Source organism: Onychostruthus taczanowskii, unplaced genomic scaffold (genome assembly GCF_017590055.1).
Source record: "Onychostruthus taczanowskii isolate IOZ18803 unplaced genomic scaffold, ASM1759005v1 scaffold14, whole genome shotgun sequence".
NCBI lineage: Eukaryota > Metazoa > Chordata > Aves > Passeriformes > Passeridae > Onychostruthus > Onychostruthus taczanowskii.
In genome coordinates this window covers 7,281,574-7,301,360 of record NW_024498573.1, presented here as the reverse complement: position 1 = coordinate 7,301,360, position 19,787 = coordinate 7,281,574, and the positions used below count along the sequence as shown (strand labels likewise).

Sequence of the window (19,787 nt, the reverse complement as noted above, 5' to 3'; positions counted from 1 at the left end):
TTTAGAATTTATTTCCATGGCTTGGAAAATGCAATTTTTCTTTTTTTTTTTTTTTAGGTTGTTTTTTGAATCCTCACTCCCAAGCAGTCAATGGATCTTCCATTAGTCCTGGCTGCCTTTTGGGGTGTTCAGCTGCCCCCCAGCCTCAGGGACCTTTGTGCCACAGCCTTGCAGCCCCTGCTGGAGCTCTCTGTGGGGGATGAACATTGCCTTGGGGCACTGAGTTCTTCACAAACCACTCTCCAAAACAACTGCATTCAGCAGTACATCCCAAACCCTTGTGCCTTGTGAGGTCCAGCCACTGCCCACTGCACACCAAAGGTCTTGACTGACCCTCTCAACTCCAAATCCATGGAGTTTTCAATTCCTTCACCTCCTGTTTCGCTGAGGAGAGAACATCTTGTCCTATTTCTTGTGAAAAGAGTGCCAAAGATAGGAATATTTATAAGGAATTTGTATCTATCTATCCAAACCAAAACATTCAAAAATCATGACTCACAATCCCCTCCCAAATCATGGGATTAAATTAACATATCATGGGATTTTAAAAGATGCTGTTTGAAAAATTATGGAATACATCAATTTTGTTTGTCACGCATTACCTTAAAATATTTACACAGCCAGAAACTACAAATTTTTATCAACAGTTAAAAGAACCAGAAGCTTACCTAGGGAAAAAAAATCATCACATATTCATAAGATTCATGGAGGCTGGACCTTTAAAAATAGTCCAAGTGTTACAATTCATCACATGTAAATTTATGGGATTTGGCAACAATGCATTTGTCTCCAGGGATGTTGGAAAGAAGGGGAGTGCTCTTGGTTAACCTTTTTTTTTTTAATAGATACAGCATGCTGAAAGTGCCCTACTAAGTATTTCCCAACTCTGCCCATCAATCAGTTTAGAACACTATGGAAACACACAGCAGAATGTGCTTATCAGTGCCCAATCACTAAATATTTTGGTGTTTGTTAAGTAAAACTCAATGCATTCTGGAAAAAGACCAAGTAGAAAATAAAATTACAATTTCTGAAAGCATATCCCATCCATGCCTTTTGCCTAGAGCAATAAGAGGTAGGAAGACAGGTTTAATAAAAAAAAAAATGTAGAGAACAAACCACGTTTGAGTGGTTGTTCACTTTTTTATTAAAGGCAAAGACAATTTCATGGAAAAAAATCCCCTTTACCCTACAGTTTTTATTTTTACTGATTTTTGGTAACAGTGGGGTTTTTTTCCAAAATAAAAGCTAAGTTTCCAAACCAAAAGGTGATGGTGTAGAAGGGAAGATTAATACCCTTGGCATTTTTTCCTTAGTTTAAAAATTTGAACTATCACAACTATTCCTACCTGTCCCCAACACCTGCTGTACCAGACAAGGTCACTGCTAATTCCTTCTGCTTTTCAATCCCACCGTGCTGGCTGGTGGCTGTGATTGCTTTGTGCCTTTTTGCCACAGTTTACACGCTCCAGCCCTGACACAGGGGAGGTGACAGACACCAAGTCTGGTGGCATCAGACACGGCGTGTGGCTTTGCTGCCAGGTCCAGGCTGCATCTCAGCCACTGCTGACAGAGCCTCCTCCAGCAGGTACCAGGTGCCAGTAACTGGAGCTGATCTACAGTTTGTGCTTTTCTGTGTACCAGACTCCTACTCCTGAGGAATATTTACCATCCAAAACCAAAAATACTGCCATAAGGTGTGAACAACATCAAGTCTCTTTTGTTTAAGAGGAAACACAGTGAGCGGATGGTGTTTTCCAACATGCAATAATTTTATAAACATCCACTAATGGAGCAACTTCCACCATACCTACCATCCAACCCTTCTGGGACTGTGGCACTCAGACTCCTGCATTACCCAGATCTGCTCCACAGTGAGTGCAAAGGCAACAAGAAGAACTCAGCCAAGCACTGTGTCAACAAAATCCACAGGTCATTTCCAAAGTGGAGAAAAAAAGTTGGTTGAATGTTATTGCCTACTTTTTTTTTTTAAATCCGTGTTCCAACATGAACAGTGAGAAGTTTATATTGTTCATGTGGCCCTAATTTCAGTGCCTTATCCCTATGGCCCTCTGTTTCTTCCTTCCTATACTTGAAACCCCCTTATACTGAAATAAGATAATACTAGGGTATGAGTGACAAACAACTCTGCAGTTTGGTACACACATTTGGAACAAAAATGTAGCTATTTTGTTGTTTCCACTCAAATGACCCAGTTAATTTCAGTGTTAACATCAGCTGTCAAAACATCCTCTTAGCAGATTTGCATCCCTTATTTATTCAGAAAAAAAGGTGCAATAACCAGGCAGTTATCAGAGAAACAGAAAACACTACACAGAATGGGTGTTTATATTTAATTCTTGTTATTCCATCACTGTCTATCACATACTTAGTACATTATATTCCACACTTGGCAACACATAAATAAATCCAGAAAGTTTGTGTTCATACTGGAGATACCATTATTTTCCTTTTGGGACTAATGCAGCCCAGTGAAGACACTGCCAATAAAGCCCATGTACCATGTCAGCCTCAGTGTCCTGCTTGCAGCCTTCCAACACAGCCTTTGCAAAGGCAGCACTGCCAGCTGTCCCAGCAGCCACAGCCACCTCTGCACTGCTGTCACCCACCATCCCCTTCCTCTGCTCTGCCCCAGGGCTTGGGGGGACACACGACTTCACGTTGGCCATCTCTGGAGCCAAGGAAACTCCTCAAGGCAAAGACAGTGCCACCATCCCAGAGATGGTTTTGGCTGCTGCAAAGTTTGCTTAGCCCATAGGAAATGTTCAACCCTTTGCCTACTTTTCCCTCCTTGGAGAGAGAGCACATTTGCGCTCTGAAGGATAAAAAAGCCAGAGGCAGCAGATCACGTTGCACCTGGTCCCAGAGCCCGCCTTACCTTTGTACACAGTGTCCACATTCTCACTGGGAAGCTGCTTCCTGGCAGCAGCTCTGCGATAGACCACGTGTGTTCTGCCTGCTCCTTCTTCCTCCTCCTGGGCCCCCCTCTCCAGAGGCTCGATGAAGAACTCGTCCTTGTCCGTGCGGATCATGCCAGCCTGCAGCACAGGGCAGAGATGGAACGCTTCGCATTACTGCTCCTACAGCAGGCACTGCCAGCAAACAGTTACAATATGCTTAAGCACACTTTAGTGCTCTCTAGAGAGCAATTAGGATGCAGAGAGGAAACCAGGTGAATTCTTTATTAGAGCAAAACAAAGCATCATTTTCCCAACTTGACAAGAAAGGACAAAAGGTACAACTCTGAACCAAAAGGATTTCTCCTTAAGCCGCACAAGCCAAGTACAGGTCTAAGAATCTGTCTAGGAAATCACCCTCTCCATTAAAAAACATCTACAATGGAAGTTACTATGACCTTATCCATCAGGCTCAGACCACCCCAGTGTTCACTATTTCTGCTAAATAAAGGATCAGATCAGTGCCATAAGCTGGTTCTGATGTGCACTTCAACAGTCAAAAGTTGTAGAGTCAGCTTTTCCGTCCAAAAGCAAGATAGAAAAATACTGCATCTTACTTTCAGGCAGCTAAGCTTTGTGATTATTTCCCCTGTGACACAAAGCCAACAAAATACTCTTTCAAGAATTAGCCACAACTAGTTTGAGTGTCAGCAGTGCACTCAAAAAATAACCCAACTTATTCAGACTGGACCAGATACCCTGGTATGAAAATAGAAATTTGCACTTCTACAAAGCACGCCAAAGGAACATCATCCAAGCAATTCTCATTGTGTTCAGGGGAAACCCTCATAAAGACTGAAAACTTTAAAAAAGAAAAGGACTTTCCATCATCTTTATGCAGGTGAAACAACTTGGGCACCTGGATCACCTGGGCTTGTCTCCTCTTGCAGTCCTGCCCAACTGCAGGAGGTCACAGCAGCCAAGAACTGCTTGCAGAGATGGTTGGCTTGAATCAATTTTTTCTGCATGTTTGCACATTGTGTTTGAGGACTTCAGCTACTGAACTCTCAGCTTGCAGACAAAGTCTTACTATTAACACAAATTAAATTGGTCCAGATCCAGCCTTCAGAAGCTCCTTCATCACATTTTTTCCCACTCTGCCCAGAGATGATCCTGGAGACACTGCAGTTTCAAACTTGCACTGTGACACTCTCCATCTTGCTATCTGAGCTTCTGGCAGCCTAAATCCCCTGTTCAGTGAAGCCTTGCCTCAAGCTTCCAGGGGAACCAGTTTGGCTCCTTTGAACCCAGTATCCTCACTTAAAACAAGCACATCTAAACACACATCATATTCCAGCACCAAAGTTCTCATACAGCACATATTTTTCTTCTACAAGCAACAAACTACATTCCTACTGCTATAAATACAGTATGTTCACTGGTTCCCTCCTTGGAAAAATGTCAGGTTCATTTGTCATGTCTTAACTTACATTAGGCAAGATTTCCAGTCCCAGAATTCGTATATATAATGTATACAAAAACAGATTGGAGAGGAAGGATTAAAGAAGCAAAATTATATCAAAGCAATTTAAGCTGATGCCATCCTGCCTGTATAGAGGAAACTGAATTTGAAATCCTGTTTCTTCTTAACTAATTTACATTCTACATCAGACACAGAAAAGGTGAGACAGGCTCAGCAATTCAAGGAAGCCAAGACAACCAGGAAAATAAGCGCTGAACCCAAAGAGACAGCAACTGATCTTTTACTGTAAAGGGGAAGAACACAAGAAAAATTCAGACTTGATGTTACTCTCCTTTTAAAGTTATTCTAATTACATCACACACACAGAGTTCTTCTGGATATTAAATATTATATCCAGAAATTTGGAAATATTTTTATGATAAATGCACAACTAAACATCAAGAAGGAACAAGCACTTACAAGTTCAACCACACAGGGTACAATGCACACACCATACTACACCCGGGAGAAATACACTGAGAGCTTGACTGTCATGTGAAAAATATGTGATTTTGGTTTTTGCAAGTGAAAAAAGCACCATGGTTGTGCACATGTTCTTATGTATTTTTGGATACATTAAGCCTAATATTAACTAAGCAGTTAATGCCAGAACATGGTTTGGAATGCAGACCATAATTCAGGATCCAGGGGGAAATGCTGCTGTACATTGTGTGCAGCAGGGAGTACTGATGGGAGTTTGGAGGAATTTAGATCTTCTAAGAAAATGAACAGAGAAACAATGTCTGCAATCAGTAGTTGAACTGAGTGGACAGAGGAACAACTCTTATAGGTGAGCTTTAGCTTCCAGGGTACAATGGCCTTTTGGAAATGAAAACTGTTGGTCAGAGTGAATTCTCCTCTCTGAGAAGATGAAGGTGACACCCTGGGACAGGCTGTAAGACTAAACAGAAAGGGATATTTGAATGCTGGATCCCAAGATATAAAACAGTGCTTAAACACTGACATTTTCTGCAGATCATTGTGCCTGGTATTGGCCCTTTTTTTGTGCTGGGAGATTCATGTGGCCCTGGAAGCTGCCAAAGAGCAGGACAACATCAGGTGCTCTCATTCCCCACTCTGCTTCTTGGATGGACATCACACCCCATGGCAGCATCCCCCCTACTTCTTTAGGGGTGTAGAAAGAAAGGCATTTGACCTTCAAACACAGAATCATAGAATCTCCTGAGCTGGAAAGGCCCCCAAGGACCATCAAAGCCCAACTCCTGGCTGCATGGCTGAATGTTCTTTTTCTCATTTTAATCTTGGACTACACTGAAATTTCTCTTTTCTTTTAGTGCTGAGACACCCCTCAATTATTTTTTATCAGAATTATTAGGAAAGAATGTATGTTTGAAGTGTAAAATAATTTTATATTTTTGCATACTGCATGTCCTACACAGTCTTTGATTTAGCCAACATATTGTCATGAAATAAAATAAAATAAGAAGGAGGAGAATGGCTGTTTCAGACTTTAAGAAGAAATTTCATTTAGATGGCAAGGCAGAGTTCCTACAGCAATCCACATCTCAAGTCATCTGCCTAATAATATGACCACAGCTATAAATGATTCATTAAGAAATATGTGGGGCTCCTGAAAGTCTCCACCACATATTTCCTTACTACTTTGAGCAAGACATTTAACCTCTTTACTTCCATTTCTCCACATCTGAACCAGCATAACAACAGTCTTGCAGGATAATTGCAAGGCCTGATTTGGTTTTTGGGTTTTTTTTTGTTTTTTTTTTTTTTGGCCAAAATGCTTTGAACATGAAAAGCTCAAGATGAATTGCCTAAAGCATTTTTTTCTGATTCTACTCAGAACACCCTCAAAAAGCCACCATGAAAGGGAGATTGCTTTTAGTCATCAACTCAACATCAGTGTTGGGCACAGCCAAGCAAGCAATAGGGCAGCAAACAAGGCAGCAGAAGTTTGCCCACATCCTTCACCTTCACCAGTCCTGTTCTTTTCCACAGCTGCCATCACCCCTGTGCCAGCCTGTCATGCCAAGACCACTGTCAGACAAGCACCAAGCTTGTGATGACAACAGAGAGCATTCAGGTTCCTGCAATTTCCTGCAGAATTCCTCTGGATGACTGAGATAGAAATGCTGTATTGTTTGAGGACACCTGTGCCTTCCCTTCGACTGGAAGGGCTTCAGAAAATCCTTGCACAGACATCATCAGGGCATTTACTCCACAAGATGTGAAAACAGATTTTAAGCCTTTCAATTGCCTGTTCCCCCAAAAGTTCTGAATAGAATCACAGCAGGTGCTTTCATAAGCTAAGAGCTTAAAAGTAGTTGCTATTGCAGTGTTTTCCTGTCCTATACTGCTCACCACCCATCCCAGGAATGTTGTACTTCCAGGCATTATGGATTAGCAGGGATCACCCTGCACGACCACCCTGCAGCCATATACACACTGTGCAATCTATAACCAGGCACGGAATTGCTCATCTCCATGGAAAGGAAGTCCAGTTCCTGAAAAGTTGCTAAGCTCTTACCTCTTCCTCTCCTCTTCTGGGACTTTTAGCTTGAAACTAAGCTGAATATAGGAATATTGATGATGGCAGCTGTGATTGTGTCCTGTGACTAATGAAAATACAAATTAATAGAAAAAGTGTTTGCCTTTGAAATACACCAAATTGTAGCAAAGATCCTCCAATATCCCACTATTTCCCCAAGCGGGACATCCCCAGGCCTTCCTTGCAAGGGCTTTCAGATCCCAGCTGCAAATTACTCAAGTCAAGCACTGCTTGGCACTCATTAATATGCATTAAAGACTAGAGCAGAAAACACTTAATCAGAAGGAAACGGCAGTTCAGAGAATCAAAACCTCTGCTAAGGTTAGCAAGGTGGTTATTTAGAAGTGAAAGCCACACAGAAAAAAATTCACAAGGAAGACTGAGAGTGAATGTCCTGTCTAATTATCACCCGAATTACACTGACAAGGTACAAACGAGTCCCTTTGTGGATCACATGGAGTTGGGGTCTAGAGTTCCACTAATCACTTTTGAGGGTAACAGGGCTTCTGCAAATCCCTGGAGACCTCCTCCCAGGGCCTTCAAGGACCACAGGATCTACATGTACTGGCAATGGCCACAGCCACATGGGCTTTCTGCCCAGGTCAGTGACACTAATCCCATCCCACATGATGGAGATCTCCTCTCCAGCCCAGGAGACCTGCCTGAGCTTTGCCACCACAGCACAGAGCTCAGCTGAACAGCAGGTTTCTCCTCACGTCTCCTCAACACCCCCAGCCCCTCCTGCATTTCTAAAGACATTCTTCAGAAGCCTAATTTGACAGAAAAACTGCCTGGCTTATTTAGATCTACAGAAAACTCCAGGTTTTGGAGCGTTAGCTCCTATGGATAATTAAATGTCTCTCTGGCTCTGCACTTGGTGAGCGACTTAATTGTCTCCTCATTGCATTCAGCTCACAGCTCCTTGTTCTGGGCTGTAATGAAGTAACCCATCCAGCGGCTGCTTCAGGACTCCAGAGCCTCAGCCCATCCTGAAACCAGGAGTTTAATTAATGCTCATTTTCTTCCTCATTAGTACAGATTTACAAAGCTTCTCATTGCCATAAAAAGGCAGATTTATGTCCCAATCTTCGAGCACATGGTACAGATAGGAAGATAAAATTAAATGCAAACAAACCTGAAATTAATATTTTTTTAAATCCACAAACATAACTGGTTAATTAATTAAATCAATAACCTAGAAAAATAGTGTTTCAGAAACTCTTAGAAATAGCATTTCTGTAAATAGAGAAAGATCTAGGTTTTTGAATATTTGATGCTGAAAGAGGTAACTAGCCAAATTACATACCTGCACATGAACAAATCCCAAATACAGTCTTGAAATACAGGCTATTTTCTTGAGACAAAAGCGACGTACAAACTATCTGATATTTACCCTCAGTGCCTGGATTATGAGCTGCACTCCCTGCAATGCCAGTGAACACTCCAGATGGAAACTGGCAATATGTGATTCTCCCAACAATCAATTCACAGAGAATCTGAGAAAGACTTGCATTTAAATGTAGAGTTGCCAAAAATACTCTGTAGATGACTTGAAAGGGAAAATATTTGTATTTTCAGGACAAGATATTGGACAAAGTCTTATGCCATGTTTATATCAATGTGCTTTTACCTAAAAACACATTTCTCTACATTTGACCAAAGTGGAACTAGCAGAGCAGGGAATTTGCAAGCAAATCCCACATGTTACTTTCATGATCTTTCTCTAGGTCTTAGAGCCACAGGAACATGCTTTTTCAGACAACAACAGATGTGTCCTCCCAACATGAAAGCCAGGTACAGAAATACTCTTTGCTCAGTTGCAATGGAATGGACCTGGTGCACCAGGAGCTCCAGTGACTGGAGCAAGTTCACCAAGGGAGTCTGTGGCAGAGCTATGGACATGGCACAGACCTTCCAAACTCACCCCTGCCCATGTGGGATCTCTCTATATTTTCTCTTGTGCAATGTGTTCATTCCCACATTGATTCAGGAATATATGAGTTTGGAATTTTACTTCCATTCAACTTAATTCATGTAGATAATGCAAAAAAAAAAAAAAAAAACGTTCTTATGTCATATTTGCATCTGATTCTTTGAGAACATTCCTCCAACTAGTGAAGCATTGCAGAGGAAGAATTGTGCAGTGCTGCAAATTCATCCTTCTTTACAGTGAAAGGAGGAACTGAAGGAATTGTGGCAAATATTTGGAACATACTGGCACTTACTGTGCTGCATTCTCCTGCTGCCCTCAATCTACACTGATCTATTCAGACCCAGACCAGATGGGGAAAAAAGTTTCTAACTGATCATATATACTTTTGTCAGCTTTTTTTTTCAAAATGGTTTGCAGTTAAGTCATGTTATTTTCACATATTCTCAAGAAAAATAGGGGGTGAATAATTATTGGTACACATAAGAATTACACAGCCAGACTGACAGAGAGGCAGCTCCTTCTGGGTCACCCTGTGGAAGATGTGTGTCCCTTAGGGCCCCCATTTATTCTCTGCATGGGGGTAAGGTCACATTTTCAGTGCACTTTGAGATCTACTAATGAATAGCACCATACAGGAACTACTGCTACTAAGAGCTTTTTCATGACAGGCTGCTTTCTACAGTCCTTGTTGCTCAAGGGAGGATGGCTATCCATCCATTCATGCATCTACAGACTTCCCCTGCTGGCAAAAATAAAATTTTGTCCCCAAAGCCCAGCTTAGTCACTACACAATTGCAGGTGTGATTGATAACAGCAGGGGGACAAATCTGAGCCAATATAGCCTGAAGTTAAGAGAGCTGCATTAGTTTATAGCAGATGGGAACTTGGATCCAAATCTTGCAGTTTTATGGTATAATTCATTTTAGGAGCTCAGAAGGGTTTTCTGTGGTTTTTAAGGGACACAACAGTGAGACAGACTGTGTCTCATTCCCAGTGAACCATGGAGAAAACAGACACAATTAAACTGATTTCACAAAGCAATGCCAACAGATTTCAAGACAAAGGTCCTGGCCAAAGGGCCTGGCTTTCTCCAGTGAGCAATGCTAAAAACACTGCTTTCAACTCCTCTGCCTTTACAAGAAATTACCAAATTCTCACCTCTGTCACTCAGCGCCTGCCCAGGGCCAGCAGCAGCAGCAGCAGACCAGGCACAGCCCCAAGCACTTCCCTGCAGGAAATCTCCTGCCTCTGTCCTCCACGACCTGCCCTGCCCTAGCAGCCACTCCCCTACGAATCCTCAGAGAACCCAAGAGATAAATCTCATTTTCAACAAGTTTAGGTAATATACAAACCCAGAACCTTCAGTATTTGCCACAGATCCTCCTTTTTGCAGAGCACAGCCTGCAAAAGCGCAAAGGGCTCTGAAGCAGGCAAATTGAGAGCAGATCTCCCTGCAGCTGCTGTACAGGGAACAGCCTGGCACCTCTGCCAGGCTGGCTTCCAGCTTTCAGACACCTCCACCAGCCTCATCTCCAACGAGCCCACCTGCAAAAGTGTTACAATTGTGTAGCTTTTCAGAGATAAGCAGTTCCTTTAGCTAAAATAATGCATAAGCAAGAACATTTTGGAAATTCTCTAGGCTTGATGCCCACAGGTACATGTAATTCCGAGTGGGAAAGAGGTGAGTTATTAAATAGCTGTTAAGAATGAAAATGATAAATGTGGCAGATCTTGCAGACTCAGGGGATTGTAAACTTGATTGCTGTTGTTGCAAGCAGGGAATAGTAATTGCAGTGCCCTGAAACAGAGTTTCTCAACTTTAATCTTTCAGGGAGGAAAAGCACGAATATCAAGTCCATGAATTTGCTAACAGCAAGATTCAAAAAGATTAACTTTCCCAATTTTGACACGCAGAACAATTTGAAATAAGGCATTTCTGAGGACATGGACAAAACACATAGTTGAGTCCTACCCTCAGCAATAAAACTTAATTGACATTCTGCAAGAAAACGAAACAAGTCCAACTGAAAAATTCCTTATCTCAAACCCTTACAAAATGGGACAGTTGCTACACAATTTCTTTTCAAAAATATATTTGCTTAAGGCACAAATCACCACCCACTTAAGTCAATGGGTGTCACGTTCACAAGTCTCAAGGTCAGAATTTATACATGGATTTGAAAGTACTAAAGCAGTTTAGTCTCATATTCTATATAAGGCAGGCCAAAGACTTTTTATCAAAGCATCACTGCAGCCTCCCAAAAATTGTCTGCAGCAGGGCTGGAACAGATCCATTAATGGGTAGGAAACAGAGTCCAGGGCTTTGCTATGGTAAACAAGATCAAAAGATCCAGACCACAGAAAACTGCAGGAAAAAGTTTACTGTATTAAAAAATTTTAAAAAAAAAGTTTAATAAATTAATCTGAGTAAGAATTCAGCATTTAAAGTACTTTTATATTAGTTTATAAAATTCCTCACTCTTTTCTTAGGAAGACATTCTGCAGCAGCATTGCACACCCAGAGCATCATGTGAACTGCAGAGCACCAGCTGCAGGGCAGCAGGAGCCAGCCCTGGCCCCAGCCATTCCCATCTCCTGCTGCTCCCAGTGCCACCCCACCCTCTGTGGCACAGCAGCCCCAGTGCCCACACAGGCCCAGCGTGGGCAGGTCCAGGGAGCTCACCCCAAAATCCCCACCCTGGGAAGCTCCTTGGCAGAGCCCAGGGCCCCCAGGCTGCAGCTCTGACATTTGCTACCACAAGGAAAGACCCCCAGCAGGTAAAATCTCCCAGCTGAGAGAGAGCATCTTATCTCACACACACTTCATACTGTTCCATGCTAAAGCTCATCACCCAAAGCCTGGATTTGGACAGGTCTGGATTTGTGGCTTGGAAATCAGACAGGATCCTTCTCTGCTAAATGCCAGCTTCACTCTAACACGATGTTCAAAAGGGCGCAAGAAAACAAAAGTAACAAAAGGTTGCTGCAAATGGGGCTTGTTTTTCTTTCCACATCCTATAGCCAGGCTTATTTTAACCTTCTTTCTCTTGCCCTGCATTGGAGAAATGGACCTGGAAAGCAGTTTTTCAAATGAGAGCATGAAAACCTAATGAGAGATGAGCTTTCAATTTTATACTGCACTCAGCTGTAGGCTCCCAGTACAAGATGTCAACAAAGTGCAAGATACAGTACAAAAACTAAAATAATTAATCCCTGGAGGAACAGGCTTATTAAGAAGGATTAAATCAAAGAATTAATGTGCACTATTTGTCTGTGTGACAAAGACGAAGGGAGGCATATGATAACTCTCCAAGATCTGAAAGCATAGAAAGAATAAGAATTGCTGATGAGAAAAGCTTGGACATACCAGGAAACAAACAAAAAAAAAGAAACTCTGACAAGAAATGTTAGCCTGCAATATTATAGGCAGTCTTATGCAAAAAAAACAGCTCAAAATTTGTCCTTAAAAATCTTCAAACACCTTATTTTTTACACTACACTAGTACCTACAGTTCAAGGACCAAGGTTTAGGCATTGCACAATAACAAAGACATTTTAGCAGACTTCTGCAGAGGAAAAAATAAAGAATATCAGCTGAGTCCAAAACAGACTCAGGGAGCTCAGCAGTAGCTGGTGATCTACATCCTTTGGAAAGCAAAATCAAACATGAGTTAGGTTCAGACACCAAAGACAATCACCTGCTACTGGCTGGTTTTGAAGACAGGGTAAGGCCTCACATCTGGTCAAACAGAGTGTGGCTCCTGCAATTTTTTTTCCCTCTTTTTGATCACTTCCATTTTTTATGGTTTTCACTATTTGTGTTTTTCCAGATATTTTTCTCCTCTCCTCCCTCCACAGCTGCAGCTACTAATAAAACAATTTAATATTGTGCAAATTGAAGAATAAGAATGTTCCTTCTGTTGCTTAGACTATGGCTCCAGTAACCATAAACTTTTCACCATACTCCAGGAAGCACAAAAGGACTTAAATATCACACACAAAATTTTAAAGGACAAAACCACAGTTAGATAATAACTGTAGAAAGCTGAAAAGGTAGCAAGTGTTGCAGTAGAAGGTAGACTGATAGTAGTGTTTTATTTTGGAAAAGCACCTATACTCTTAGGCAAAAGTTAAAAGAAAAGTGTCTGTTTTCCAAAAAAAATTTTTAAAAATTTAAAAAAAATTAATATCCAGCAGCAGTCAAGTAGCTGGAAGTTGGACACAACACACATTGAGTCAAATGGAGCCTGTAAAGGAACATAAGAGAGTATGGAAAATAAAGGCAAAGCAAGAAGCATAAGTCAGCCTGTAAATCTTTCAGAACTAGTAGAAATCAAATTACACACCATATGTCAGTGGGCTAATGTATTCACACCAGCAGAGCGGGGTTAGCACCACCACACATTCTGGTAAGTTTACAACTGGTGTGTGTTTATTTGGACAATACTATTACTATAGAAGATATTAAGCTAGTTCTTCAAGAGGTGGGGTGGTTTCCATAATTTACACGTCTGCTACAAAATTATGTGGCTCTCTTACTTAAAGTTGCCTTTAAAATCTCATGGGATGGTTTTATAATGAAACAGACATTATTAATTTAGATTACTAGGGAGAGAGAAAAAAAAAATTGTAGTTCTTGAGCCAACAGCAGAGCTTAAAAACTTCTCAAAGTCAGTTGTCCAAGAACAGTTACAAGAACTATCAGCTGGGAATATGGGTCAGAGGAAATACTTCAGTAAGGGTGCCAGTTATCTACCTTCATAAATGCAAAAATCATTATTAGTTTTCAAAACAAATTGTCAGATAATCTCTATCTACACCCCCACTCAGTCTAAAGTCAATTATTGCATTGTGTATTTAAGTCCTGTATAGAGAGGACCAAACATCCAGCCCAGGGCAAAACAGCTGAGGGCACCAAGGGTGCTGCTGAGGGTAGCCAGCAGTCTGAGCCTGACAGGAAACATTCCTCATCCAGAAAACAGAGGTTCCAGCCAACCTATGCCTATCCCAGACCAGACAGGTGAACTTACACAGTGGTGGTGAGTGGTGGCCGTGTGACCAGTGAGCCACTGGGCTTCACAACAAATTTCCAAGTGTTTTTGAAAAATTACAAAGGACGCCCACATAGTCCTTGCACTTCCACTTTGAATTTGCTGCTAGCTACACAATTTAGATTAGAGATAGCATTATCAGGAGCCCTAGAGACAGAACCTACGAAGATCAAGAAATGAATGCACAGGAACCTGTCAAATGGAAGATAACACTGACAAAAAACTAAAATTCTTTGTTAGAAACGTTTAACCAACCTACACACAAGTCCTAAATTAGCTACTTCCAATTCACGTGAGGGATGGACAACTATTGCAACAAGTTCAATAAATATTTCCTTTCACTTCACTCTACAAGTTCAATCAGCACCAAAACAGGAAAAAAAAAAAAAGTTTAAATATGGGATAAAAAAAGACAAGACAGATGGCATTGTTTTGTTGTTACACAAGTCAGTCCTATAACTGCACTGAAAACATGGGATGCAGGATGCCTGCAAATACAACCTAACTGACATGTTTCAAAGAAGTTGAATGGGAGTGTCCAGGATCTCAAACCCATCCTCATTTCAGCAGGGAGGCTGAAAACATTAAATATTTGTTTTAACATGAATGAGAAGGACAGAGAAACACAATTAATGGTGTAATAAGGACTACCTGAAAGTCATCTCTTCATTTCACAATAGAGTATCAATTAGATTAAATATTCTTTCTCCTATCTCCTTCTGCCTAAAACAAATCACAGAGTAACTCTACAGTTTTATTCTCCAGCTGACATTTTATTGCAAATTAAAGACCTTTAATACAAACAGTGAGGAGCCTCAGAAGCTCCCGGGTGCCCCAGAAAGAGCAGAAGCAGGTCTGGACTTCTTGATTTTGGACTCCTGCCAGACCAAAAGACTTTATTAAATAAAAATGCCCAGAGGATCCTAAAGAGAAAATCTCTTTTAGTTTATTTGTTTAACTAGTGATATTGCTTCATATTTATGGGCTGAGTTTGTGCTAGTAACATTTTGTTTTTTCAAGTCCGTGTTCCAGATGACCCGGGTTTCACAGGACTTACACCTACTGTGACAGTTTTACAACCTGTTGTAGCTGCCCCACACAACACAGCCAAAGCCAAGCTGCTCTTTTGGTAACACTGTCAGGTTTCCAGCTCTCCTTCAACAGGTTTCAATTTCTATTTAGGTCCCTCATCTCTATGGTAACTGCCAACTCCACGGAGCCTCACAGCATCATGCTGGAGGAAAGCAATCCCCCAAAATGAGAGGAAGGTAAGCTGGATGTCTTGCCCAAGGACATGTAGGAACTCTGTGGCAGAGATGGGAAACCAAATATCCTGAAGACCAAGTCCAGAGCATGATCCACAAGGTGCCCTTGTCACTCCTACCAGCAAAATCTCTCACTTCAGGCAGCTCTCAGCATCAGAGTCACTTCCAACCATTCCATTGCTCTCAGCTTAAAAAGCAGGAGAGGTGTGGGATATCTCATTGCCTGCTGTTCCTGTTCTACTCTGCTGCAAGGAGTTGGTCAACCAATGACCCTCTCTGCCAGCTGTTCACCACCAGCCCTGACTGGCCACAGAACTGCAACAAGGAGCTTCACACAACTAGACTTTCATGGGATTCATCTGAACTCTGGGGAAGCAGGAATTTCAACAAAACTATTAAGGTTGTTGTAAAAAGTTTTCCAGATTTTATCATTTTTCACGCAGTCTGCAATTCTCCTTCCTGGCTTTTGAAAAACGGCACACAGCTGTGCTTTGGATCACAGCTGTGACTCCTGGCAGCAAGCAGAGGAGGCCCAGTGCTAGGCTGGGGTAGCCAGTGTCACCCTGAGCTACCTGGGGCTTCTCATCAGCCAGGAGAGACCAGTCCCCCTCGTTGGCATGGCAGGGTGAGGTGTTGTGGGCTCCTGCATTCAGCATTTCTGAGCTGTGAGATACCCTCTGGATCTGCTCTGCTGAGCAGAAACACTGGGGAAAAAATTACCACATGAATGAAAGGCAGTGGGGAAGATACAAGACAAAAAATCCAATCAATGTTGGGTTTTCCTGCACTTGAAGTCAGTTTTCTTTGTTGTTTGCCCCTTCAAGTGTTTATTTTGTTGTACTTGGTCTGTTTTGATGTTATCCAGGCTCCCACCAATTCTCAGCATCTTATTTTCACATCCATCTTTTCCACAGATCCTGAACATATTCTCTGCCTTTTCCAAAGAGCTCGCTGGGTTTTGTGTCTCTGCAGAACAGATGGCACAACACTCAGATTTGCTTTAATAACTGAACCAATGCAGTTGCTTTGTTCTGCTCTGCTCACAGCTGCTTGGTGAGCTGTACCTCTGCAAGCCAAGGACAGGGATGCTGTGCCCATCAGCTGGCAGTGGGCAGGACCAGGCACTCTCCAGATCCCCTGGACCCAAACTGGCCTGAGGGCAGCATGGATGGGCACAGACATGGCATCTCCCAGCTGGCAGCAAAAGGATCAAACACCAATAGGCACCTTCTTCCCAGGTCCTCAAGAAAAATAAACCTTGGGAAAGCATTAAAGTGCAAGGGGAAGTAGGGAGAAGTAGGAGGAGAAAAGAACAAGATATGCTGACTCTCCCAGAAGTGCCTGAGGATAAGTACTGTCATTTTTAACCATATTTCAACTTCTTAAGCAGCCTCCCATCAGTCAGAATTACAATTTGTGGAAGGAACCTGTCCCATCTTGGAAAGCCAGAGGCCACGTAGCCCCGTGACAGCAGGCTGGGATCACACAGCTTCTGAACAGAGCCAAGCAGTGACAATTAACCCCTGGCCTGCCAAGAGCTCTGCAGTGCTGGCAGAGACAGGGAGCAAGCCATCCCTGAAAGTGATGGATGTGCCTGGTGATGGATGAAAGAGTCTTCAAACAGCCTGCTGTGGCCAGGTCACATCGTGCTACAGACAGGACCCCCTCCTTCCTCAGGTGGGCTCTCGTGTGCACCAAGAGCCAACTCCAGCTTAGTGGTCCAGAGTTCTTCTGGGCACAACTGCCTCAAAAGAAAGATGATGAGTTCACACTTCCAGCTGATAACATCAGCAATCAGAGGTGTGTTTGAAGGAGCCTTTCCTCCTCTTCCACAAACTCACCATCCAATTTTAGAGTGACACAGGGAAACATTTCAGGCCACTTCAATTCAGTAAGGAATTTTGAGATACACATTTTTGGTTTCCATTTGGACTAATGCCCATTAGAAACACGATAAATTACCATGGAGAGAGAGATGTCATTTTTCAACCCATGGAGATAATCCTAGAGGAGGGAGAGGAAGCATAAGGAAGTACTGAGCTCAGAGGTCTTGCTTGGGAAAAAAAAGCCTGTGTAGAAGAAAGGGATTAATAAAACACCTGAGTGTTCCTAGAGCTCAGACTCCTCCTGGATTTACACTGGACTGCTGATCCTCAAAGCATTACATTTGGGATATCTTTGCTTCATCAGCCAATACTAATACAGACAAAACTTTAAATGTATCAACACATCCTCAGTTATAAACACATCACTATGTTCATGGGAACCAAATTAAGAACCAAGCATTAGGAACCAAGCAACTTTTTCATCCACTCACGACTCCTACATTCATTCACAAGTGTGTTGTATTTGTAACTGGTCACTAAAGGTAGTGACACTTACAATAGCTCTGAGAGAAACAGTCTTTGGGATCTACTTCCTACCTTGGGCAAAGAGGAGGCAGAAATGAGAGCAGAGTAGTAAAGGCCAACATTTTTCTACAAGATTTAAAGGTTTCTCTTAGAGACTTTATGCTGATTTTTTATAGTTTATTGGAAGAAAAGAAAAAAAAGTCATTTAATTCAGTCTCAGAGGTTCTGAAAACTACTTATTTTTTATTTTACTCTCTCCAAGCCTCTTTATGTATCCCTCAAGAGTGAACAAAAGTTTGCTTTTTTTCCACATCTTGTAGAGATTTTTTAAAATTAGCATAATGCTTTTAAAATTAATTGCATTTTTTAAAAAGAATAACTTCAGCTTTCTTGCAGGCAGCTAGTGTAACACATGATTATGCAAACCACAACCAATATTTTGGTGCCAAAAATACAGCTCAGCAGAGAGATGTATAAATACTGGCCAAACCTTGGAAGGTTCGAGTAACAGAAGTAGATAACATAGTTCTCCTTTCAGCAGCTATTCAAATTTCCTTCCTTTTTAACTTCCTTGGAAAGGAATCAATTAAAAACCAAACATTAATACAACTTCTACACCATTTTTTTATAGCTTCTATCTCATGGGATAAACTAAATCACACCTTAAAAACTCCCCTTAACATCTCGTTTCAAAAAGCAATGTCATTCAGTATGGCCAGAGCTCTCTGTGCTCAGCTCCTGGGGCTATAAAAGAAAAACCTCAAAAACAATAAAATTCAGGTAGCAGAAATTGGGCTTTGGAACTCTGTTCTTCTCCAAGACTTGCACATGACTCTGCAGCAAGCAAGACATTTGGCACAAGTGAAAGTGTGGGCAAACAGAGGGGTTTCCTATTTTACAAGTGATTCATAGGACAGAAATTGCTGAAAGACCCACTTAATTTCAAATTTGTTTTTGCTCTCTGCAAAGGCAAACTTGGACATTTATAGATTTCTTTATAGATCAGTACTTGCACAAATTTTATAGAGGGCTAAAATTAACATGCAGGTATTCATAACTACTTACTAATGCTACTTTTTAAAGAGCTGAAATATAATCAACTATTTGTATGCATAAAAAAGTAACTTTCAAACCTGAGCCTAATCTTTCTCCAGTGAAGCACACAGGCAAAGACCAGCCAGGTACCTGACATGTATGTCTAAAACAATAGCTAGGCCTGATACTGGGAGGCTCCTGAGAATTTCACAGTGGGAAAAAAATCATTACATTAGAATGTAATTACAGCACAGACCATGTGATTGCATTATCTAACTTGTGACTACAAGGTTTTTCAAAAGCTTTGGATTCATATGGAAAACACGTGGATAGAGAAACCTTGAAAGAAGCTTCTCCATCTGTCACCTTTCCCTCCCATAAGTGCTGTGTCACTGAACAGTCAGGCGGAGCCTCCAACTCTTCTCAGCAAGGAAAGGACTAACCATACTCTAAATTCTCACTGGAAATGCCTAACTTGGAATAGTTGCCACTCTTAATATCAATATATAAGGCTGTAGCACAGACCTTGGACACTGTGCTTAAAAAAGCACCCCCCTCCCCATGCAGTGCATAGCTGATTTTTTTTCTATTTGTTCTCCACTGGTCTGTTCTGCATCTTTTTAGTTGTATGAGTCAATGCTCATTAACAATACACACAGGTTTATTGGGATTTGGTTTTCCTCTTTCCTTTGACCCAAGTATAAAGAACTGCACACTGAAAAAAAATATGGGGGGGGGGGGGGGGGGGGGGAGCTGTCTTTGTATGCATTTTAAACAGCACATTGTGCCTCCCCTACACACTCCTTTTAGGGATGTATAATGTCAAATCTAAACAGGTTATGTTCATCTCATCTATTATTAACCAAGAATCTTCTGTACAGATTTCAGTATATGTTTACTCTGTGAAAGCCTACACAGTACAATCTACAGCTAAGAGCAATAGTAGACACCTACAGAATCAGAGAAAAAGGAGGAAGAATTCTGCAAAGCAAATGAACAAAAGCTAAATGGATCCTATTATATTGCTCTGACTCTGTGGAAAAGGGAGAACAAATATTGAACATGCAGTATTACCATTTATGTCCTTTGAAGTCACTCAGGAGTAAAAGAGGCATTGTGTAAATATATAACCCACAAATTGCTGATGATCAAACTACAGCCCTACACACAAGGATTAGATACAAAAAA

General features: G+C 41.6%; 1 protein-coding gene across 1 annotated transcript in view; it reads right to left on the bottom strand.

Moving 5' to 3' along the window:
• The window catches only part of ADAMTS2 (ADAM metallopeptidase with thrombospondin type 1 motif 2), a 174,616-nt gene that overhangs the window by 108,298 nt on the left and 46,531 nt on the right, over window positions 1-19,787 (bottom strand). The window contains exon 3 of the mRNA XM_041397984.1: window positions 2,900-3,059. Coding sequence (XP_041253918.1) covers window positions 2,900-3,059 — 160 coding nt within the window. The remainder of the gene's footprint in view (window positions 1-2,899; window positions 3,060-19,787) is intronic.